Genomic DNA, 26,360 nt, shown 5'->3' with positions numbered 1-26,360 from the left:
CACAGGGGGAGCAAAGCAAAGACAGAAACGCGCACAGAAGGGACTCCTGCAGAGATGGCAGAGATCTCTCTTCTCCATCGTCCTCCTCTCAAGGTGGTCAATACCACCTTCAGAAGCCCAATACCCATCTCGGTTTCTTCCTTCATTATTCCTAACAAATCTCTCTGGCACTCTTCTGCTTCTTCTTCCCGTTGCTGTTTAACGGGGTTGAAGAGGCACGATGGAACCCGAACGTTTAGAGCGTCGGCCGAGACGACGTCGTCCTCATCCTTCGGTTCTCGACTCGAAGAGACCGTCAAGAAGACCATTGCAGAGAACCCCGTCGTCATTTACTCCAAGACTTGGTGCTCGTGAGTATGGAGGGATACCCACCTTGTTTTTATATCAATTTACCATTTCCCATCCGTCCTTTCATTGTATTCAGATGCATTTCTTTTCTTTTTGGTAGTTTACCTATCGTTTTACGAGGAAAATCCATATTGGGTATCTGGAATTTATGCGTAATTAGGATTATTTGATATAGTATTCACCTGCATAGCCATTTTATCTGATTTATGATTGCATTCACCCCCTTTTTTTGGCTGTTTTAATCTTAGTTATTCGATGGAGGTGAAGGCATTGTTTAAGCGGCTCGTGGTGGAACCACTTGTAATCGAATTGGACGAGTTGGGTAGGCCTTTTTCTTCTTATTTGCCTTCTAATTCAATTAAAGAGATGATGGGCAAATATTTCGATGAAATTTCAGACCATCTTTCATTGTATACACGTTCTGTATTCTCATCTGATAGTAATTATGCATGTGGGCGCGTTGAGATAGAGCATTCGTGTTTTTTTGTTTCCACAGAAATACTAACTTTGCTGATTGCTGGTACTGAACACTGAAGGATCGAGGTAGAAGGAGTCGACTGAGAGATCTTGATAACTTTGGTGTTTATGTCCTTCTTCAAGGGGGGTTTAGCTCACTTAGATGTCTGTTTGGTGAGTGAGCCCTCTCTTCTATTTATATTTATAGTAGAAGAGAACTACCTCTCCTTGGGGAGCCGTTTACCTTAGCATGGATGATGTTATGCAGTTTCACTTAGAGCTTATCCTGGATAAGGCCCTCAAGCAGGGTGGTTTGACTCGTTAGAGGGAGGGTGGGCCCACCTCTCTTTAATGGGTGAGATCCTCTGTGAAACATGGCTACGGTGATTTTTAACTTATCAAGATCTTCCAGTTGGCCATGTGAAACAAACTAGATGTAGGATTTAGCCTCCTACTATTGGAGTATTTTCCTTTATGCCCTTTGTTAAATGATGAACAATCATATTAGATGTAGGTAAATAGCTGACTTTGATTTCATTCATTTCAATCATATTATAAATATAATGGTACTTTACCATTATATATTTATTTTTTGAATTATCAGCTCCACTCTTCATAAGAGAGATGACAACCTGATAAATCTGGACTGACCCATTGGTTATTTCCTGCTTCAAATCATTAATAAACGGCTTATCCAAATGACATACGTTGCAGTTGCATTGCATGCAATATATTGAGCTTCTTGAGTATGTTGTGCTATGCAACCTTGTTTCTTACAAGACCAGGAAACTGCTCCTCTTTCGAGAAGGAAAACATATTCAGAAGTTGATTTAGTATCATCTCTGCTGCCAGCAAAGTCAAAATCAAAATATCAAGTTAATTCTAAAGGATCAACTTGAAAACATAGTTTCAAGTTTATAGTCTTTTTCAAATATCGAAATATTCTTTTTAATGCTTGAGAGTGTGGCCAACCAAGATTACTCTGGTAGCGATTAACGAGGCCAACAACAAAGCTTATATCAGGCCTAGTGCATACTATAACATACATCAAGCTTCCAAGAGCTTGAACATAAGAGACATGTAGTCTTTCCTGTCCATCATCTGGACTATTATTCTTACTCAACTTGACACTTTTTACTATAGGTGTTATAACTGACTTACAATCACTCATTTTAAATTTCTTGAGTATCTGATTTAGATACATTTATTTGCTCAGGCTTAAAAGTTTAGAGTTTCTGTCTTGAGTGATTTTAATTCCAAGAACATAGGATGCTTCTCTCATGTCTTTGATTTCGAACTGAGAATTTAACCATGACTTGGTTTTGACAATCATATCGTTGTCGTTTTCAGTTAGAAGAATGTCATCTATATACATCTACATACAGTGAGAGAATAACAAATTTACTCTCACTTTTTCAGACATAAACACAGTGGCCAAATATATTTGACACAAAGCCTAAAGATGTGATAGCCTTATGAAACTTCGAGTACCATTGACGTGGTGATTGTTTGAGTCCGTATAGGAATTTTTTCAACCTATATACTTTATCTTCTTTGCCTTTAATTACGTACCCTTCAGGTTGTTTCATAAATATTGTTTAAATTAGCCCACTATTAAGAAAATCAGTTTTAACATCCATTTGATGAAGATCTAGGTCGTAGTGAGCTACAATTGCAAGAATTATCCTTATCCAGACGAATTTTGCAACAGGTGGAATATGCGTCAACATAATCTAATCCTTCTTTCTGAGAAAAACCCTTAGCAACTAGTTTTGCTTTAAATTTGTCAATGCTACCATTGAACTTGAATTTATTCTTTAATATTCATTTACATCCAATGGTTTTTCTTTTTTCAGGTAACTCAGTCAATTCTTAGACCTGATTTTTCTCAATAGACTCAATTTCTTCGTCCATGGCTTTTACCTAGTCTCTTGACTCACGTGAGCTTATTGCCTCACTATATAACAGGTTATCTACCATGTCATCCATATCTAAAGCATAACAAAGTTCCTCCGATAGGTAGACGTAATAGTCATCTAAGTAAGACGAAGGAGCTCTAGACCTTTTATGCCCAACCTGAGACTGTTGAGATAATGTGGAAGAAAAGATTTCAAAAGATTCGTCGTTAATTATAGGTTCTTGCATATCATCAGAGTCATACTGCAGATCAAGAGGATCGTTTCCATTTATTTCTGGAATAACCTCTTCCATGTTTTGATCTTTTAAGAAGATTACATCTCTACTTTCAATTAAACCCTTATTTGGGTGGTAAAATTTATAGCCTTTAGATCCTTTGGGGTATCCAATAAATATACACCTTATAGATTTGATATCGAGTTTATCTTTTGACCGCTCTATAACTTTTATATGAGCTACAAAATCTTATTTGCGAAGGTGACTTAAATTTTTTTTTCCTTCCACAATTCATACGGTGTAGAGACAATAGCCTTACATGAAACTCTATTTAGAACATGTGTTGTTGTATGTATAGCCTCTCTCCAAAATACTTTGGGTAATGAAGCGTTAGATAACATACATCTAACCATATCAACAAGAGTCCTATTAAATCTTTCAGCCACACCATTTTGTTGAGGTGTGCGAGTAGTAGTAGTTTGTAGTATGATCTCATTGGCTTTGCAATATTCAGATAATTCATTTAAGGTATATTCTCCTCTCCGATCAGATCGTAAAACTTTAATTTTCCTACCAAGTTGATTCTAAACCTCTTGGTGATATTCCTTAAATTTATCTAATGCTTGATACTTATAAGTGATAAGATATATGTAACTGTATCTAAAAAAGTCATCAATAAATGATATAAAATATTGCATTCCTTCAGTGTTTTAAAACTCGCCGAGTCAACTCGTTGACTCGGCTCGGCTCGCCCCTCCAGCGAGTCAACCCGGCAAGGCAAACTCGGTTTGCCAAAACTCGGGCTTGACCCGGCCTGACTCGGCTTGACTCGGGCGAGTTTTGGGATGTTTGAAATTTGTTTTTTGAGTTTCAAATTACAGTTTCGAAATATATAAGTACATATATTTTAACAAGGGTTACCCCCAGATTTTGTATAAAAAAGAAAATAAAAATCATTTAAAGATAAAAAAACATTTAAATCCATAGAATAAAATCACCATGTTGTTCGAACTACTGTTCACCCTGTGTTATCAACTTATTCTAGCAAAATATTTTAAAGAAATGATTCTCACTATATATGGCGGGTCAACTGTGCCTATGGGAAGTCACATTTAGGTTTCATCATCCATTTGTTATGTGAACAAGCATTGTACATATTCAAATATTAGTAGTCTTTTTATAGTTGTGCCATTAATATATTTCCTGCATAGTTTTATACATGAGAAAATTGCTTATTTATGTTGATATTGGGCATTCTGTAAACTTTCAATATGCACATATATCCCTGTTTTACATTTATGGATTTGTTAGAGAGGGAATTAAAACTTTTAAAACAAGCTAGCATATATGATTGGCCATTTTAGGAACCTTAGGTAGTAGCAGACTGAACTCATGGTGACCAAATCCTCTAATTCAAGTCATGAATTAGTCAAAGTGTTTGTATAGATATCAAATTCAATTATTCAAGCAAACCTCTATAGCTCTTTGCAGTTGTTTTTATATTCTTACAGACATTTGGAGACTATGTTTACTCAAAAACATGGTTTTAGACAAATTATATATTGTTTTTCTTTTAAAATCAAAAGTTAACAAAACCCGGTCCGAGTCATCGAGTTGACCCGCCGAGTCACGAGTCAATAAAAAACGAGTCGAGTTCCGAGTCACGGGTTTTAAAACCTTGCATTCCTTTATGAATTGGAGTCCTGAAGGGACCATAAATGTAAGTATGTATGATTTCTAATAATTCTGATGCTCTAGTAACATTTTGTGAAAAGAGTTTCCTTGTCGTTTTTCTATAGATACAAGGTTCACATATATGAAATGAAGACTCATTAAATTCAGGGATTAATTTTAAATCAACAAGTTTCTTCATCTTTTTTTAAGTTAATGTGTCTAAGTCTTTGATGCCAGACATTTACATTCACATGGAAGACAATATCAACATAAGCAGAAAGAGATGAATCTTTATTTATATAAGAATCATTGATTTTATACCGTCCATGATTTTTTGTCAAAGATGCCATCAAATAGAACGCGTCCATGTTTTCTCATGGTGACTTTCTTGGGGTGAAATCTAACCTCAAAACCTTTGGCAACTAGGTCCAGGATAGACACTAAATTCCGCCTCATGGACGGTACAAAAAAAATATTGGAGAATAATGTATTATTTCTGAAAGTCTCAATCCTGTAAGTCCTGATACCCATAACATCTGAGTAAGTGTTGTTGCCTATGTACACTCGATGTTTACCAGACTGGTACTTGATCATGTCCACAATTTCCTCCTTAGTCATTGCTATATATCGTGTTGCTCCAGAGTCCACCCACCAACCGAAAAGAGCTTAGTCCACATACGAGCATTCTGATATCACACAGATTATATCTCGCCTCTCCTTTTGCTGGTTATTTTTGTTGTTCCTGCCAGTGTTGTTGTTTGACCGACTTCTGCAATCTTTCTTGAAGTGTCCAGGTTTTTTACACTTGAAGCACTTCACTTGTGAGGCGGTTGCCTACAACTTGCAAAATGTTTGTCCTATTTTCTTATCAAATTTGTCATTTCCTTTAAAGTATTTCTTCTTAAATTGTGGGCTTCTAGAAGGGCTATAGCCTCGACAAGGACCATCATTAGCGAAGTATAATTCACTCTTCCGTTCTTGTTGAATATGTTGCTGCTCAAATTTTAATTGAGCAGAAAGTTTTTTCAAGGTTAGGTTTTTAGAGTTTAACATAAGAGCGGTTTGTACCATTTTCCAAGAGGATGGTAGACTATGTAGAATGATAGATATCTGCATCCGGTCAGGAATTACATTCTAAAAAATCATCAGGTCCTTGCCCATAACTAGCATTTTGCTAACATGGTCAACAACATTATCATTTTCTTGCATACGACATGTATTGTATTGTTCTAGCAAAAGTTGAATGTAGGTTTCAGAAGTTGTGTCATATTTCCTAGAGATGACTTCAAACATGGACTTAGCTGTAGGGTAATCGTCAAATACCCTCATAAGATCATCATCCATATAAGTTAACATGATGTTCTTGCCAACATGTTGTCCCTTTTGTATTTAGTATACGAGGCTTTGTCCTTGTCAAAGGCTGCAGTGCTAGGATCTCTCATTTCAGTAGTGAGGGCATTCTCGATGCCCTCTAATGTTAGAACAAGAGGAATCCTCTTCTTCCAAATGTGAAAGTTTGTGTCGTTAAGCTTATCGGTTTTGGCTATTTCAGTGGCACACACCCTATTTGTCATTTTTCTATTTTTGATTATTTTAAAATGACAAGATATGATAAGAGTAGATTCACATTCAACAAGTAGATAATCTAAATAACATTAGCCAAAAAATACATTATATATGACTTTCACATTTAAAAACTATAAGTCAATAAGTGCCAATGCTAATATGACAATTAAATACTTAATTTCAGAATAAATGATGTAATCTGCACTTTTAAACCCTTTTCTGAAATTTCAGAAAGGTTTATCTGCAGGTAAACTGATTTTTAAAGTAAAACATGTCTTTTTTGGGAAAATGACCGTGTTTCAAAAAAATTGACCCTGTTTCAAAAAAGTTTTTTTGAATGCAGGTTTTTTTCGAGAGTTTCTACAATAAACAGGGATTGCCGCTGAAATTTAGGGATGCAGAGGTAAATTTCATCAAAGATTAAGGACTCTACAATAATTTTATAATACTCGGATAGAACATGTAATTAAAGTAATAGGGGTAAATCAGTAAACAAATAATGGGGAATATGGCTATAAATTTCTGAAAAGACCAGAGGCAACCGGTAAATTTACCCGTCTGGGGATAGGATTGGAATTCTCATTAAAGAATAAGGTCAAAACTGTATTTTTGACTGAAACCGGGTATAAATACCTTGATCTCAAGAAAATCGAAAGCTTCTAGATGAAGCTTTCGTCGGTTTTCCCCTTTTGTTTTGTTTCTCGATCAGCGAAAAATCGCTGATTTGATTTTTTTTTGTTCGCCTAAGAAGGGATAGAGGTTGTCAGCACTCAGTCGGTTCTGTGCCTGTGTTTGCTTGTGTTCTCCCGTGTTCTTTTGCCTATTTTTGCAAAAAAAAGATATGCAGAGCTAGTTTGGGTCTCCTGAAAAGTAGCAGCGACCGACACTCTGCCTGCGTTCGGTTGTGTTCTCCTGTTCTCAGCAGGAAAATGGTGGATTCAGAGCCAGTTGGTGCTCTACGTGTGTTTGCTAGAAAAGATAGCAGGCAACCAGTGTTCTGCCTGTGTTTTTGTTCTCAGTCGGCCAAAAGAAATGTTGATGTTCTCTGGCGTGCTAAATCCGGCCTGGTCGTCCGATAAAAAAAAAGAAAATGCGATGAAGAAAAAAAATGATGATTAACCCCTTTTTATTTTTGTGTTTTGTTTTTCTCTCTGAGGTTCGATCTTGCGGGTGGGTGGGGTGGGGGGGTAGGCAGACGACCACCAGTTTTTCATTGGGGTGGTCACCAATGTCAGAAAATGGGTAGTCAGTCGAGCAAAGGGCCAACATCTGATGAGAAAAAAAACCAAGGTAATGCTATTGTCCCTTGTTTTTGATATATTGTCCCCTTTGCCGAAAATGATGAGATGATCGAATTCTGAAATAGAGATCGATCGAAAAAAAAGATTGTTTGTTTACCGTGTGTGCCCCTTTGTACGATAAACCATCCAGTTTAAACCTTTAGCCGGATGGATTGCCGGGCAAAAAATAAAAATTCTTCCACTAGGGCAATAAAATAAAAAATGATTTCTTCTGCTCCTCCCCTTCCCTTTTATTTATTTTAAAAAAATGTTGCACTTCGGTTCGATTCCTCTTGCTATAAACCATCCGGTTCTCTATGCCAGATGGGTGACAAAAAAAAGCTTGCTATACAGGGTTCGCCGAAATGAAAATGCGATACAGGGTGTCGCCAAAAAATAAGGTTTGCCGATTACTGGTGACCCCCCGCCCCCCCCCCCCCCCCCCCCACCAAAAAAAAAGGGAAAAAAAGAAAGAAAAGGAAACCTCCCCTTTGTGGAAGGCGTCTGCAATTGGGAAGCAACAAACCCTGTACTGGGTCTGTGTCCTCCTGAGAAGAATCAATGAAAGTAGAGGTCTTCGGAATCCGACAACCTCCTAAGAAGGGCTCACCTCTCTTTTGTCGCTGTGCCCCTTGGATGCTGAGTTCGACTGTCGATGGCGCTGCAGAGGAGCTTCTGTCTGCAACTTGCCTCTGATACCACTGAAGGATCGAGATAGATGGAGTCGACGAAGAGATTGGGATAACTTTGGTGTTTATGGCCTTCTTCAAGGGGGGTTTAGCTCACTTCGATGTCTGTTTGGTGAGTGAGCCCTCTTCTATTTATAGTAGAAGCGAGAGTTATCTGCTTGGAGTTTTACCTCCCCTTCGGTAGTCGTTTATCCCAGCATGGATGTTACGTAGTTTCACTTAGCGATTATCCAGAATGAAAAGCTTAATTCTGGATAAGGCCCTCAAGTAGCACGGTTTCACTCGTTAGAGGGAGAGTGGGCCTACCTCTCTCTTTAACATGTGAGATCCTTCGTAAAACATGGCCACAATGATCTCTAACGGATCAACAAACACCCACTAAGGCTTGGATCCATCGGACTCTAGCTTGTTTCTTGCTACACGACGTGTTTGAAATAATGCTCTGGACCTTAGCGAGTATGAGTGTTACTTAGGTACCAACCGATATATTCTCACTTATTTATCTATTTTTGGTATGAACTGTTAAAATGTATTCTAAATATATATATATATATACACATATATATATATATATATATATATATTATATATACACATATATTATATATATATATATATATAGATATATATTATATATAAATTTTATAATACCTTTAAGGGTAAAACTGTCACTTTTACATTTTATGCATATTCCACTTGGAATATGATTATACTTTTTCTTCTATTTTCTATTCTTTCTTTTCTTTCTTTTTCTTTTTTATTTATTTTCTTTCTAGCCTGGGGCCCCACATGTAGACGTTGGAGCCCCTCCAACGGTCACCATTGGAGGGGCTCCAACGTCTATATGAAGCCCCTCTAAGGTCTCCTTTTTGTGTATTATAAATAGGGGTTAAACCCCATTGTATTCTTTAAGCTTTTAGTAAAAGCTCTCTCATTTCTGCAATAAAGTTTCATATTTTTGTGACTTTGTGCATTTGTGTTCTCTTGAATGTATTGTGCCTTTGTGCACATTTATTCCAAGTGTTTTTATTGTGCTTTTGTGAAGGTATATCTCCTTAAGAACTTAGTGTTCTTATGTATGTTGTCTCTTTGAACACATTTTCACATAATATCAAAGCTTGGTCTTTAGAAGAAGAGCTCAGGTATTACGTTATATTGGTGGTCGTCTTGAAGAACATGCCCATATCTCCTCAATATTTTGGCACAAAAAGCTCTTGCAAATCATTTCAAGAAAAGCACAATACATCAAGTAAGCTCAAAGAAGACCCGTTGTGGTAAGATTTCATCTCTTCTTTCTCATAAAGGCACTTCCACGAGGGAAAAGGATTTTCATTTTTTTTTTCGGATTTAAACTCAATGGGTCCAACTATCACGTTTGGACCGGCAATATGGAATCCCACATTAAGGGAAAAGGCCTTTGGAGCTATGTCAAAGGCACTATTCTCCAACCCGAACCTAAAATCACCACTATTAAAAAAGGTTAAATTAAGGTTCTTGATGGGGAAGAAAGAGAGAAGGCTTTTGAAGAATATAATAAGAAGCATGAGGAGTGGGAAATGAAGAATTACAAAATCCTTTCATGGATTTTTTCTTCCATTGAGACCCGAATCAATGCAAATATTTTAAAATTTAAGAAGGCGTCTCAAGTATGGGAATACCTTGAGAGGATGTATACCTCAAGGGATTTGTCACACAAATATTATCTTCAAAAAATGGCTTTGATCCTTCAACAAGGCAAATTAACTATTAGAGAATATTTTGCCGAATTATCCTCCATTTGGGATGAGTTTGCTATGCTTGAACCAAAATGGAGTGGAGAAGTCATTGAGTTTTGACACAAGCAATTGGAAGATGGTCGATTTTTTAATTTTTTGAACAGGCTTAGACCCGAGTTCGAACAAATAAGATCCTCTCTTCTATCTTCTTTCACTTCTTCACCACTTTAAGATATTCTTACTAAGTTAAGTGAAGAAGAAACTCGTGTGAGATTGAGCAAGATCAATCCAAGTGTGCCCTCAACTAAAGAAGAAAATGAAGGAACATATGCCATTTCTAGACCGGAGAATAACTTGAAAACATACAACCCCCCTCATTTTAAAAATCAAAATCAAGGAGCGAGAGAAAATGGTGGTCAAAATGGAAGAAACGACTATAGTAAAATTATATGTTACTTTTGCAAAGAACTGGGACACATTGAATCGGTGTGTCCAAAATGGAAGAAAATGGTGGCTATGTCTACTACATTTCAACTGCATGTGGAAGAAGGTTCATCTACTTTCACTCTTTGTCACAGGGACTCGACAAAGCAGATGCCGCACCCGCGTCGACGCGACGCGGCTGCGCGTGCGGTCAACACGACCCTGGGTGCGGTCAACGCACCCAGGGTCATTTTTGTCCATTGTTTGGGCGTTAAAAAAAAAATTCCCCGATGAAAAGGAGGATTAGGGCAATTTTTTTTTTGCCCTAATCTCTCCTCTCCTCTCCCCTTGAGCTCGAGCTCTCTCCCATCGCCACCTCCCAGGCTCGTCCTCTCCTCGCAGGTATGTACCCTCTCTCACTCTCTTCTTGGGTCAGCAGGGGAGGGGCCGACCACCCCCTTCCCTTCTCGCTCTCTTGTTGGGTCGACAGGGAAGGGGCCAAGCCCCCCCCCCTCTCGGTCTCTTGTTGGGTCGGCAGGGGAGGGGCTGAGCCCCCCTTGCTCCCTCGTTTTTCGGCACAGGAGGGGTCGAGCCCCTCTGGCTCTTTTTTTGGGTCGACAGGAGAGGGGCCGAGCCCCTCCCCCATCTGGCTCTCTTTTTGGGTCGACAGGGGAGGGGTCGAGCCCCCCCTACTCCCTCGTTTTTTGGCACAGGAGGGGCCAAGCCTCCCCCCCTCTGGCTCTTTTTTTGGGTCGACAGGAGAGGGGCCGAGCCCCTCCCCCCTCTGGCTCTCTTTTTGGGTCGACAGGGGAGGGGTCGAGCCCCTTCCCCCTCTGGCTCTCTTTTTGGGTCGGCAGGGGAGGGGCTGAGCCCCCCCCCTGCTCCCTTTTTTTTCGGCAGGGGAGGGGCCGAGCCCCCCCTCTCGCTCTCTTGTTGGTTCGACAGGGGATGGGCTGAGCACCCCCTGCTCCTTCTGTTTTCGGTAGGGAAGGGGCTGAGCCCCTCCCTGTTTTTGGCAGGGGAGGGGCCGAGCCCCCCGCCCTGCTCCCTTTGATTTCAGGGGAGGGGCCGAGCCCCCCTCACTCTCGCTCTCTTGTTGGGTTGGCACGGGAGGGGCTGAGCCCCCTCTTCTCCCTGTGTTTTCGACAGGGGGAGAGAGTCGAGTATAATTGATTTGAAAATTTTAATGTATTTTTTGTGTGCGTTTTTAGGATAAAAATGACGGATAAAGGGAAAGGACTTGCGTCATCCTCATCCCCACATGTGAGTTCTGTTGCTAGTTTTGCTGATAGTTGCAGTGAGATTGATGATGTGGGGCCACTATGGGTACATGTAGATAAACTTGCAAAAACTGGAGAAGGAGGTGGTGGAAACAAGAGATTTCGATGCAAGCTCTGCGAGAGAGATTTTGTTGGGTCTTACAGAAGAGTGAATGCTCATTTGTTGAAGATACCAGGACATGACATTTCAGCTTGCAGAAAAGTTGATAAGGCAATGCGAAGACAATACAAGAAGAATATGAGAAGAGAAAGGCAATGGCTGATTCTTCTGCAGTTAGTGTGCCATTTGCAAGCCACCAAGAAGATGCTGAAAAAAAAAAGAAAAGTCAATGTAGGAGGTAGAGGAACGATACAAGCAACATTCAATACATATGGAAGAGAAGAATTAGATAGAAAAGTTGGGAGGTATTTTTATTCTGGTTCACTCCCATTTAATGCGGCTAGAAATCCTTATTGGAATGATTTAGTAACATCCTTGGCAAATTGTAATTTGAGTGGTTATGTGCCTTCAAGTTCAGAAAAAATACGAACCACACTTCTTGCAGAAGAGAGGGCAAATGTGGAGAGATTGCTAGAGATTAAAAAATATTCATGGGAGCAAAATGGAGTTTCTATTGTGTCTGATGGATGAACAAATATTCAAAGGCGTCCATTAATCAATTTCATTGCTTGTTCGCTTAGTGACCCAATATTCTTGAAAGCAATTGATGCATTTGGGGAATATAAAAATGCAGAGTATTTGAAAGGATTGTTTATAGAAGTGATAAAAGAAGTGAGTGATTAGAAAGTGGTACAAATCATTACAGACAACGCTCCAGTTTGTAAAAGTGCAGCGTTGAGTTTGGAGAGTGAGTACCCTCATATTTTTTGGACTCCCTGTGTAGCACACAACTTAAATCTAGCCCTAAAGAGCATCTGCAACCCCAAAGAAGAAGAAAATTCACAGGCATATGCTTTATGTTCATGGATTGAAGATTTAGAAAGAAATGTCAAAAGCATTAGAAATTTTGTTGTTAACCACCATTGTGCTAATGCTATATTTAATAGGCATTCTGATTTGAAATTGTTGAAGGTCGCTGAAACACGTTTTGCGTCCATCATTGTGATGATGAAGATGATTAAAAGAGTGAAGAATGCTTTGATTAACATGGTGACTGATGAAAATTGGACATTCTATCGTGCTGATGATGATATCAAGGCTCAAAAAATTAAGAAATTCATTCTTGATGATGAGTTTTGGGACAGAGTGATATACTTCCTTCAATTTACGCAACCTATTGGGAAATGTTAAGACAAGTTGATAAGGATGAGCCCATGCTTCACAAAGTTTATGAAATGTGGGATAATATGATTGAAAAAATACAAGCTATAGTTTTCATGCATGAAGAAAAAAATCCTGCATTGGATGATTCAGATTTTTTTAATCATATTCATTCAATTTTAGTCAGAAGATGGGATAAGAGCAACACTCCTTTGCATTGCATGGCACATTCTCTTAATTCAAAATATTATGCAAATAAGTGGCGGGCTGGTGGTATTGGTCGTGTCTCTCCAAATTTAGACCCAGAGCTATCAAGACATAGAAATATGTGTATGACAAAACTTTTTCCAGAAGCATATCTTCTACATCAAGTCACACAAGAGTTTGGAAAATTTTCATCTTCGAGATTATATGGACCGACATTATTCGCTAGAGAAGATAATATAGATCCTATCACATGGTGGTCAACATTTGGATCAGAAACACCCCTTCTCCAACGTCTTGCATTAAGATTGCTATCGCAGCCTGCTAGTTCATCTTGTTGTGAAAGAAATTGGAGCACGTATTCTCAAATCCACAACATGAAGAGAAACAAACTCACCAGCAAACGTGCAGAGGATTTAGTATATGTTCATTCAAATCTTCGATTACTTTCGCGAAGCAATGATGAATACAGTTACTAATTTGCTCTCTTAGTTATTTAATTATTTCTTAGTTTTCATTTAAATATACTTGTATTGTATTTATCATTTTCAAATTGGGTTTATAACGCAGACAAGGAACATCCAAATTTTGGGATGTAAACCCAGAAGAGTGTGACTTCGAGGGAGAACATGATTTCAACATAACAAACATGGATTTAGCTGAGCCCAGTATTCCTTCTAATGATGCATTTGATGATGAAGAAGAAAATTATTAACATCCATTACTTCATCGTGATATACTTTGGTATGTAATTTAGTTCTTTTATACTTATTTGATTGATATTTAGGTCGATTTATGTAATTGCTTTACTTATTTGATTGATAATTTGATATTTAGGTTGATATACTGCATGCATGATGAATCATATTATGACAATGTTTACTGTTAAATGTTAAACTGTTAAAACTTCAAATATATATATATATATAATTTTTTTTTTACATTTTTGCCCCTGCCGCACCCCCGCACCTGGGTTTTTTGGAAGTGCCGCATCCCCGCACCCGCACCCGCACCCGCACCCGCACCCGCACCCGCACCCGCACCCATGTGACATAGCTTTCACTAATAAAGCTCTATCTCTAATTCAAATCGTGGAAGCGCTTCAACTTCTTCTCAAAAGAGCAATTTTCGGGGCCACCATGTCAACCTTCTCTCCTCTCGGTAAGACTTTTTGTCTTTTAGATTCGGGTGCCTCCTTTCATATGACTCCAAATATTTTCTCTCTTTTCGAATATTCAAAAAATGTATCTTCATCTTTTGTTTCAACCGTGGATGACACTTCTCTTGAAATCAAAGGAATTAAAATTTTTTAAAATCAAAGACTTTTTATTCCTAAAAATAGATTTATACTAAAACTAAATTTAAATTTGTTTTCGGTCTCTCAACTCTCGGATCATGGGTGTGATATAAAATTTTCATCTAACAAATGTTGGATACATGATCGCCGGTCCGGAGAGTTGACTGAGAAAGACTCTAGGAAGGGAGATCTATACTACGTGGATTTCCTTCAAATACCAAAGAACTCTTTTTGTAATATTGCCCAACATAAAGATATAAATGTTTAGCACAAAAGACTTGGGCATCCTAATGTCATCAAGCTTTCTTATTTACATTTTGTCAAAGATCTTTGTAAAAGTGATTTCACTTTTAATGAATGTATTCTTGGGAAAATGAGAAGCTTGCCTTTTGAACAAAGATCTATGTTTACAATTAAATCATTTGAACTTGTTCATTCGGATGTATGGGGACCGACACCCATTATATCAAAAGGAGGGTTTGCATATAATGTTATTTTTGTTGATGATTACTCTAGATATTGTTGGATATACTTTCTTAAACATAAACATTTGGTTTTTATATCATTTAAGATTAAAAATTAATTTAATGGAAACTTGAAGATTCTAAGAACCGACTTCAGAGGTGAGTATCTCTCAAGAGAATTAAAAAATTATCTTGAAAATTACAGAATTGTTCATCAAAAGTCTTGTCCTAAAACACCTCAACAACAAAATGGTTTAGCCGAAAGAATACATCTATTATTGAAACCACTAGAACCTTACTTATTTCTCAAAACATTCCAAAAAGATTTTGGGCCGAGGCGGCCCTTGCATCCATTTATCTTATAAATCTACTTCCATCCAAAAATTTAAATAAAATTTTACCTTTTGAAACGTTATATAAAAAAGAACCCGACTACAATAGATTGAGAAATTTTGGATGCAAATGTTTTGTTCTTACCGATAAAATGACAAACTCTCACAAACAACTATTCCTTGTGCATTTCTTGGATATTCTGAAACTCAAAAAGAGTTTCGATGTTATGATGTTAAGAATGACAAATTATATGTGTCTAGAAATGTAACCTTCTTGAAAAATATTAGTGGTTTTGAAAAATGTGAGCCTAATGAAGAGAATGTAGACTATTCTTTCTTGTTTGAATTATTGTCTAGAAATGATGATGTTTTTAGTGATGATGAATTCACATGTAATGATCTTGGTGATAATAAAGTAGAAGAAAATCACAACTCTCCTCATTAATCTATCGATCATCATAGTGAAAAGAGCATCTATTGATCACTTATACCCATAGAGATAAAAGCAATTTTAGAAGTGCAATTCAAAAATATAGTGAACTTAGTGAATCTACCTCTTCACAAAAGATAAATCCTCGAAGAACCGAAAGAACTAGAAAAGTTCCTTCTAGGTTTATATCCTATGATTCATTTTCACCTAGATATAGAGCTTGTCTTAGCGCTAATCACTCGTATGTGGAACCTAAAATCTTTGAAGAAGCCAAGAAGAGTGTTGAATGGAGAGAAACTATGGATAATGGACTTAAAGCTCTTAGGAAAGCTAAGACATGGGAATTTCAAAAACTTCCTAGTGGTAAGAAAACTATAGGGTGTAGATGAGTTTTCAATGTCAATACCATGAGTGATGGATCTCTTGAAAGATACAAAGCACGCTTAGTTGCCAAAGAGTATAGTAAAGAGTATGGAATAGACTATGATGAGACATTCACCCTCGTTGTGCGTATGGTTACAGTTAGATGTCTCATTGTTATTGCTTCAATTAAAAAATAGAACATTTATCAAATGGATGTCAAAAACACCTTTTTGAATGATGACCTTAACAAAGAAATGTATATGGATGCCCCTCCAGGTATGGAGATTTTTAAAGATAAAGTGCTTCGCCTACGAAAAACTTTTTATGGTTTGAAATAAGCTCCCAAAGCTTGGTATGATCGATTTACCATCATAATGATAGAAAATGGTTTTGTCTCATGCTACACTAATACTGCATTATTTGTCAAGAACTCTGATGCAGGTATTTTTATTTTTTTATTATATGTTGATCACAGGTAATGATGTAGTAAGAATCAAGAGTATTAAGTCTACTCTAACGGAAAAATTTGAAATGTCGAACTTAGGATTTCTTATATTTTTTGGGCATTGAAGTTGCTTATTCATAGAGGGGTTATTTTTTGTCCCAAACTAAGCTTACTTGTAAGGTCATTGTCAGGTCAGGTATTTCAGATGACAAAACCTGTGAAACTCTTGAAGTAGTAGGGACAAAGGTGAAGATTGGTGATGGAATTCCTCTAGAAAATCCTACTCCTTACAGACAACTGGTTGGTTCATTGATGTATCATAGCATCATTAAACCAGATATCTCTCATGCAGTGCATGTTGCAAGCCAATTTAAACATGCACCTACATCAGTTCATATGAGTACTGTTCTTCGGATTATCAGATATGTGAAAGAGTCTATAAATAAGGGAGTATTTTTATCTTCATTTTTTGAGTTAAATTTGATTGCTTATATTGACTCTGATTGGAGATGTGACCTAAATAACTGTCACTCCACCATTGATTTTTGTATTTTTTAGGTGAATCTTTGGTTTCATATAGATGTAAGAAACAACAGAAGGTGTCCCTATCTTCTACGGAGGCTGAGTACCGAGCCATGACAACTACAACCCATGGTTTTAAAACTCGCCGAGTCAACTCGTTGACTCGGCTGACTCGGCTCGGCTCTCCAGCGAGTTAACCCAACAAGGCTAACTCGGTTTGCCAAGACTCGGGCTTGACTCATGCGAGTTCTGGGATGTTTGAAATTTGATTTTTGAGTTTCAAGTTACAGTTTCGAAATATATAAGTACATATATTTTAACAAGGGTTACCCCCAGATTTTGTATAAAAAATAAAATAAAATTCATTTAAAGATAAAAAATCATTTAAATCCATAGAATAAAATCGCCATGTTGTTCGAACTACTGTTAACCCTGTGCTATCAACTTATTCTAGCAAAATATTTTAAAGAAATGTTTCTCACTATATATGGAGGGTCAAATGTGCCTATAGGAAGTCATATTTAGGTTTCATCATCCATTTGTTATATGAACAAGCATTGTACATATTCAAATATTAGTAGTCTTTTTATAGTTGTGCCATTAATATATTTCTTGCATAGTTTTCATACATAAGAAAATTGCTTATTTATGTTGATATTGGGCATTCTGTAAACTTTCAATATGCACATATATCCCTATTTTACATTTATGGATTTGTTAGAGAGGGAATTGAAACTTTTAAAACAAGCTAGCATATATGATTGACCATTTTAGGAACCGTAGGTAGTAGCATACTGAACTCATGGTGACCACATCTTCTAATTCAAGTCATGAATTAGTCAAAGTGCTTGTATAGATATCAAATTCAAGCAAACCTCTATAGCTCTTTGCACTTAAAGACATTTGGAGACTATATGTTTACTGAAAAACATGGTTTGAGACAAATTATATATTGTTTTTCTTTTAAAATCAAAAGTTAACAAAACCCGGTCCGAGTCACCGAGTTGACCCGCCGAGTCACGAGTCAATAAAGAACGAGTCGAGTTCTGAGTCACGGGTTTTAAAACCTTGCTACAACCATGAAAATTGTTTGGATTCAGCGGTTATTGAAAGATATGGGAGTTCGTGTTCAAGGGCCTACCAAACTATGCTGTGACAACAAAAGTGCAATATATATTGCAAAAAATCACACTTTTCATGAACGCACGAAGCATATCGAGATGGACTTTCACTATGTTAAAGAAGAATATCTAAAGAATGTCATTGATCTACCTTATGGAACATGAGAATACCAACTGACAAACTTTTTCACTAAGACGCTCTGTTCTCCTAGATTCAATTTTCTTCTTGGCAAACTTTTGGTCATCACACCTTAAGTTTGAGGGAGGATGTTAAAATGTATTATATATATATATATTATAAATTTTGTAATACCCTTTAAGGGTAAAATTGTCACTTCTACATTTTATGCATATTCCACTTGGAATATGATTGTACTTTTTTTTCTTCTATTTTTTCTTCTTTCTTTTCTTTCTTTTTTATTTTCTTTTATTTATTTATTTTCTTTCTAGCCTTGGGGAGCCCACATATAGACGTTGGAATTGTGACTGTTGGAGGGGCTCCAACGTCTATATGGAGCCCCTACAAGGTCTCCTTTTTGTGTATTATAAATAAGGGTTAAACCCCATTGTATTCTTTAAGCTTTTAGTAAAAGCTCTCTCATTTCTTCAATAAAGTTTCATATTTTTATGCCTTTGTGTTCTCTTGAATGTATTGTGCCTTTGTGCACTTATATCTCTTTAAGAACTTAGTGTTCTTATGGATGTTGTCTCTTTGAAGACATTTTCACATGAACACTTTTGATAAAGGCACATTCTCGAGACTCACGGTTTTGATGAATCAATGTGGTGGAAATACAATAAAACATTGTCTCATAAATAAATAAATGGTTGTGTATTTAGAGAGATCGAAAATGGATGGCTCATATTGCACCAAAACTTGGTGAAATAGAAATCAAGGTTTCTCATCGAATTAATTCAACCCAAAGCAAGGTTTCTCAATGATGAACACATCTGCAAGTTGGAATTAAACAAAAACACATACAACTATGTATTCTAGAAGCATTTAGGACATAAACTGTTTAGGAGCTACCCATCATTATATATCATAGTCACCTACATTTTGAAAATACCGTGATATTATCGTCATTTTCAGCTTGGCTGATAATATCTGAAAAATATTGTGATAGTGTTGCAGTATTATCCCGATATTTTGAGAATTAAAAAAATCTTATCTTTGTATATTTTAAGTGCAGTTTTTTTATTTTTTGGTTTCTTTTGTATTTTAAAAACTTCAAAACTTATTTCTTTACATTTATTGCAAGAAAAATAATAGGAAACCTATTATTTTCCTATCTTTCTTATTATTATTTATATTTTTTCAATTTTTAAAGCTTCTAAGATTTTCCCAAGAACAATCACTTTTTTGAAAATATCTCCAACAAAAACCCTCACCGAGAAATTATTTTGAACAATACAGGTGACTATGCTATATATATATATATATATAGTCCCTTATTTAAAGTTTCATATTAAAAATTCCAGGATAGAATAAATTGATTTCCTGTACTTGTTGGAACCAAAGGGTAGGTTTTTTACTGGATTGATAGCTTGGCTATTCAACCTGATTTGACAGCGAATCCAAGCACCCACATCCGGAATAATATTAACTGCTTGATAGGCTACGTTGCTGACTTAGTCTGGGAACAAGAAAATAAAACTGTCAGATTCCTATATTAAGTTATTTTCAGTTGTGTAATGACTCAACTATGTCATTCAATGTTGTCATTTTCTCCAGTTTGAAGCAAATCATTCAGGTTGATCTTTTCAAGTCTAGAAGTCCTTGAACTAAGCAATTGGCAAACTTTCACACTAGAAGTTGACTTAGTGCTTTTGGAGCAAAGCAAAGTGACAAAAAATATTTAGCAAACAAAATTGTGGCATATATGTGCAATAATATTGACATTTTGTTGTTTATGTATTCTATTTCTGTAGGTCCACAAGGCCCCCAGCTGCAGAAAATATTAGAACGGCTTACTGGACAGCATACAGTTCCAAATGTTTTCATCGGTAACTGATACTTTTGAAATATGTGGATATATCATGCTTAAGAGAGTTTTATTCAAAATGATGGTTTCTTGTGCTCAACTTTTAACCCCATGAAGGCTTTCATTGTGTGAGTATGTAGTCATTTGCTGTCCAAAGTAATGTGTAAAAAGTATAGGGAGTTTCATCTGTTATTGATCCATGAATGGAATTAACAGTACAAGGACCTGTATGTAAAAGTAGTATCTATTTACACGTGTAAGCAACCCATTCTCATAACAGTATGTGAGTGTACATTGTTAAATTATGTATATATAAATATATATACATATACTTATATATATATACATACGTGTATATATATATATAAGTATATATATACATATATGTATATATATACATATTTCTTTTTTGTTTTTTTTGTCTTATTTCTCCAAATACCCAATAGGGGTATTTTGGTAAATCCCCATGTAAACTCTTCCGTTTTCCTTTTCTCTCCCTTTTTTTACTTTTTCTTTTTTTCTTTTGCTTTTTGTAAGACCACGCCCCACTCATCTTGTCGTTGGGGCCCCAACGGTCATATTTATGACCGTTGGGGCTCCCAACGACTAGATGGGAGCCCCCTTGTGGTCCCTCTCTCTTGCATTTGATCCTCTATAAATAGAGGGCTTTCCCTCTTGTAATGTATTGGGTTTTTCACCCTCTTCTTTCTTTCTTCAATAATATCCAACTTATGACTTTAAGTCATTTTTCCTTTAGTTGGTTTTTTGTATACACTTTTAGTGTTTGTGTTCTTGGCTCTTGAGGTCACTCTTAAAGAGTGGTTTGCTTTATCGGTGCTTCCGCCCCTCCTTATTACATGGTATGAGAGCAAGGTTGGTGATCGGGCTTCTCTTTTTTGTTATCTTGGGACGTGTGCCTCTCAAGCTTTTGAAGAAAGGAAGACTATTCGACACCTATGAAACACGATTCTAAAGTTGAGCTTTCTTTTAAGCTCAATGGATCCAATTACCTTATGTGGGCCTCCGCTATGGAAAATCATCTAAGAGGTAAGAAACTTTGGGGTTTTGTTATGAGAACTACTCTCGAACCCTCTCTTGTTCTCACTAAAATTGAAAATGGGGTTGAAAAAGCTTTAGATGACGATAAGCACATCAAAGCTATCAATGACCATCAATCCAAAGTTGATGATTGAGGAAGTAACCATGCCAAAATTTTGGCATGATTTATGAACAATGTGAACCTCAAAAATTGTGCAAACATTGCAAAATTTAGAAGAGCCAATGAGGCATGGTTCTTTCTTAAGGGTATGTATACCCAAAAGGATCTAGCTAGACAATTTTTTTGTCAAGAAAAAATCCGTTCCACTAGACAAGCGGATATGAGTGTCCGTGACTACTTTAGCTCTTTAACCCCTCTTTGGGATGAGCTTGTTCTTCTTGAGTCCTAATGGGTGGCTCTGGAAGATATTGAGTTGAGAAGAGAACAAATTGAAAATGAGCATTTTTTCCAATTTCTCCATGGCCTTCGACTGGAATTTGAACAAGTTAGAGCATCCCTTCTCCATAGAAGTAAAGCCTTACCCATGGAAGACGCCATTGCCGAAGTATGCCAAGAAGAAACTCGACTTGGCCTAAGTATTAAGAGTGATGAAGTTTTGGCCGTTACTAGGCCCGGATCAAATGTAAAAGCATATAGACCTCCCCACTTTAACAAAAATAATGGATATAGAAAGGGAGTGATTTGTCACTATTGTAATGAACCGGGACACATTAAACCAGTTGAAGAAAATTCTCCAAAGAAGGAAGAGGAAAGTGTCAAAGATGGAGATATTAAAGAAACTCTTAATCATATCTCTGAAGTTCTCCAACATCTTCTCAAGACTTCTTCATCTTCAACATCCGGAGCCGCCATCGCTTATTCTTCATCACCTCCAAGTATGTGGATACTAGACTCCGGTGCTTCTTTTCATATGACATCTTATAAAAACTCTCTTTCTAATATTTTTTTCGAACCCATATCTTCTTATGTTTCAACGGCCGATGGGACATCTTTAAAAATTGAAAGTATTGGAACACTTGATTTTAAATCTTCTCAAAACTTTTTCGTTCCTAAAGTGAGAGTCGTTCCAAAAATTAATCTAAATTTTTTTTCTGTTTCCCAAATCACCGATCATGGATGCCAAGTCTCTTTCTCACCTAAAGATTGCACCGTGCAGGATCTCCAGTCAGGGAAGTTGATTGGGCAAGACCATAGAAGGGGTGATCTTTATTTTATGGACTTTTTGACTCTTCCACCAAAGTCATTTTACAATCTTATAAAGGACAAAAGTATTGAAATTTGGCATGAGAGACTTGGTCATCCAAATTTTGTAAAGATGTCTCTTTTTCCTTTTTTGAACAATACTTATAAAGATTGCATTTTTGGGAAATCTAAAGCTATTCCATTTCCTCAAAGAAATTATTTCACCACTCGGCCTTTTGAACTTGTTCATTCCGATGTATGGGGACCTTCTCCTATTTTATCCAAAGGAGGATTTTTGTACTATGTGGTCTTTTTTGATGACTTCACTCGATTTACATGGATTTACTTCTTAAGTCGCAAATTCGAAGTTTTCTTCTTCTTTAAAGAATTCCATGCAATGGTTAAAAATCAATTTCTAGGAAATCTATCAATTCTTAGATCTGATTCGGAAGGCGAATACATGTCCAATGAATTTCAAATCTATTTGAAAGAAAATGGAATTTGCCATCACCGTTCTTGTCCAAATACTCCGCAACAAAATGGTTTTGCGGAAAGAAAGCATAGACACGTAATAGAAACCACAAGAACTTTATTAATCTCAAAAAATATTCCAAAATCTTTTTGGGCCGAAGCGGTTCTAACCTCAACATATCTTATCAATAGAACCCCTTCATCTTTTTGAAAAATCTTTCTCCATTTGAGAAACTTTACAATATGTCTCCCGATTATAAATGACTAAGAATTTTCGGATGTAAATGCTTTATTCTTACTCACAAAAATGATAAACTTTCTTCTAGGGCAATTGAATGTATTTTCTTAGGATATGGCGAAAAACAAAAAGATTATCGATGTTTTGACATATTAAAAAACAAACTTTATATTTCAAAAGATGTCACATTCTTAGAAGAAGAAAATGGTTTTTCGCATATACCAAATGAAAATATTGATTATTCTTTTTTATTTGACTTGTTACCTCAATAAAACGTCATAGATGATCATGTTGAATCTAGTGAATCTCTCATAGAGGATCATTTTGAACCTCCAAATGATGACCGAAATTTAGAAGAAAATGTACCAAGGCAAACACAAGTCTATTCTAGAAGAAATGAAAGTAATCCTCCTTGTGCAAATGAGTCGATTGAAGAATCCTCTCAAAGAAGATCAAATTGTATTTCCAAAATACCAAATAGATTTGTATCTTATGATTTTTTTTCTTCAAATTTTCGAGCATGTCTGCTAGCTCTTCACTCAATTCATGAACTGACTCATTATAATGATGCTAAACAATATGCTCATTGGAATGAAGCAATGAAACTGAAACTTAATGCACTTAAAAGGGCACAAACTTAGGAAATCATTGATCCACCCAATGACAAGAAACCCATTGGATGTAGATGAGTTTTTAAAGTAAAAACTAAGAGTGATATCTTTAGAAAGATGTAAGGCTAGGTTAGTGGCCAAAGAATATGCCCAAGAGTATGGGGTAGATTATGATGAAACTTTTGCCCCAGTTGCTCGAATGACTAGTGTTCGAGCTCTTATTGCAATAGCCTCTATTAAAAAATGACCAATTTTTCAACTTGATGTCAAAAATGCTTTTTTAAATGGAAATTTAAATGAAGAAGTTTATATGGAACCACTTCCGGGTATGAATTTAAATGGTAAAATTTTAAAATTAAAAAAGGCCTTATATGGACTTAAGCAAGCTCCTAAAGCTTGGTATGACAAGTTTAGTAATGTATTGATCAATTTAGGATTTACTTCTTGCTATACTGACACTGCTCTTTTTGTTAAGAAGACATGTGATTTCATTGCTATTCTTCTGTTATATGTTGATGATATGATCATCACTGAGAGTGACAAAAAGGGGATAAATGATGTGAAGTCTATGTTAAAAGAAACTTTTGATATGTCTGACCTTGGATTTTTGAGATATTTTTTAGGAATTGAAGTGGCTTACGAGGATACATTCTATCTCAAATGAAATTAGCAGCAGACATTTGTACCAAGTCAGGAATATCCGATGAAAAGAAAGTTGAGACTCCCGAAGTTATCAATGCAAAACTGAGACTTGAGGATGATGTTCTTCTTGAGGATCACCTACTTCAGTTCATATGGCGGCCGTAATGAGAATTGTGCGATACATCAAAAATACCATCTCCAAGGGACTCTTCTTATCCTCTTCCTCGTCTCTTGAATTAACTGCTTTTATTGATGCTGACTGGGGAGAAAATCCCAATGATCGTATCTCAACTACTGGTCTTTACATTTTTTTAGGTGAATCTCTTATTTCGTGGAGATGCAAGAAGCAACAAAAGGTCTCACTATCATCCACTGAAGCTGAATATCGGGCCATGACAATGACAACTATGGAAATCGTATGGCTCAGAAGTCTCCTTGGTGACATGGGCGTCCTCATTTCCTCTCCCACCAAGCTCTGCTGTGATAACAAAAGTGCGATCTACATTGCAAGCAATTATACTTTTCACGAGCGGACCAAGCATATCGAAATGGATTGCCATTATGTTCGAGACGAATACCTCAGAGGAACTATCACATTACCATACGTTACTTCAGAATATCAACTGACTGACTTTTTCACCAAAGCGCTCCCAACTCCACGATTTATGTTTCTTCTTAGCAAACTTTCAGTTTTCTCTCCGTAAAGTTTGAGGGGGCATGTTAAATTATATATATATATATATATATATATACATATACTTGTATATATATATACATACGTATATATATATAAGTATATATATATACATATATGTATATATATACATATTTCTTTTTTGTTTTTTTGTTTTCTTATTTCTCCAAATACCCAATAGGGGTATTTTGGTAAATCCCCATGTAAACTCTCCCCTTTTCCTTTTCTCTCCCTTTTTTTACTTTTTCTTTTTTTCTTTTGCTTTTTGTAAGACCACAAGGGGCCCCACTCATCTTGTCGTTGGGGCCCCAACGGTCATATTTATGACTGTTGGGGCTCCCAACGACTAGATGGGAGCCCCCTTGTGGTCCCTCTCTCTTGCATTTGATCCTCTATAAATGGAGGGCTTTCCCTCTTGTAATGTATTGGGTTTTTCACCCTCTTCTTTCTTTCTTCAATAATATCCAACTTATGACTTTAAGTCATTTTTCCTTTAGTTGGTTTTTTGTATACACTTTTAGTGTTTGTGTTCTTGGCTCTTGAGATCACTCTTAAAGAGTGGTTTGCTTTATCGGTGCTTCCGCCCCTCATTACATACATAACCCTATTTGGTTAACATGGAATAAGTTTCTAATCCGGCGGCAACAAATGCTAGGCTTTGTGTCCAACATGATTTCCTCTCTCTTGGGATTGACGATTCTTTTTTCTATTGCAAACTTTTGTGACCATCAAGCTTCCTATGTGTAGCACTTTAATATTTGCTGAAGGGAATTTTTATGCACTCATATAATACCTGCTTTTGTGTGACCAGGTGGAAGGCACATTGGTGGTTGCACTGGTATCTTTCCCTTTGCTTTTGAAGCTACTAAATGATTGAAGAGAATTCCGGGCATCTTATATATTTTTACTCAAGATTGAAGGGGCCTTGAATTGAAAGAATGTGACAATTAGCCTTTTTCTCGAATGTCTTAAATGTTTGATGTGGTTATTGATCACAAATTTGTAAGATTAACAAGGGGACAAACTTAGTGGGAATTTGTGCAATTGCAAAAAAGGCTCTATCTCACTTTTCTCAAAATTCATGTTTTTTCTGTTTAATCATTCTTGTTGCATAAAACTGTTAAAATTTTTATTTATTTTTCTGTGCAGATACTGTAAAGCTACACCGGAAAGGTGAACTTGTATCTTTACTGGCAGAAGCTGGCGTTGAGAGCACCCAAGGCTTGCAACCTTGAGTGGAAGTGGATAAAAACTAGTAATGGTAAAGAAGGGGAATCTAAAGGGTCAACACTTCTGGTACCTCCATGGACCGATTCTTTGGTTCATTCCACCCTACTTATGATCTGCTGTTGTTATATGCCTTTATTGCCAATTACTCTGTTCTTTTGTAAGGACATAATGTCTTTGATTTTCAAACTTACTATTGAAATGTTCCATACATAAAAAACTATAATTTATTAAAGTTTTCAAGAAA

General features: G+C 36.5%; 1 protein-coding gene across 2 annotated transcripts; it reads left to right on the top strand.

Annotated features, from left to right (window-relative positions):
- Nucleotides 1–26,360, top strand: LOC149845548 (monothiol glutaredoxin-S10-like). 2 transcript variants are annotated; one of them, XM_089995818.1, is made up of 5 exons: nucleotides 1–350; nucleotides 597–670; nucleotides 19,936–20,010; nucleotides 25,698–25,724; nucleotides 26,036–26,360. In XM_089995818.1, the coding sequence occupies exons 1-5, from the start codon at nucleotides 55–57 to the stop codon at nucleotides 26,119–26,121; spliced, it is 558 nt and encodes a 185-aa protein (XP_089851944.1). In that variant the 5' UTR covers nucleotides 1–54; the 3' UTR covers nucleotides 26,122–26,360. The 2 variants fall into 2 exon arrangements, with proteins under 2 accessions (XP_089851944.1, XP_089851945.1); XM_089995819.1 differs by lacking the exon at nucleotides 19,936–20,010.

This window comes from Nuphar pumila, chromosome 2, assembly GCF_984573655.1.
Source record: "Nuphar pumila chromosome 2, dmNupPumi1.hap1.1, whole genome shotgun sequence".
In the NCBI taxonomy this organism is placed as follows: domain Eukaryota; kingdom Viridiplantae; phylum Streptophyta; class Magnoliopsida; order Nymphaeales; family Nymphaeaceae; genus Nuphar; species Nuphar pumila.
This window is presented reverse-complemented; position numbering and strand designations above follow the sequence as displayed.

Coding starts and splice junctions, on each gene's coding strand:
- LOC149845548 (XM_089995818.1), top strand. CDS start 55: ATGGCAGAGATCTCTCTTCTCCATCGTCCTCCTCTCAAGGTGGTCAAT. Junction 671..19,935: donor AATCGAATTGGACGAGTTGG/GTAGGCCTTTTT, acceptor CTATTTCTGTAG/GTCCACAAGGCCCCCAGCTG. Junction 20,011..25,697: donor AGTTCCAAATGTTTTCATCG/GTAACTGATACT, acceptor TTGTGTGACCAG/GTGGAAGGCACATTGGTGGT.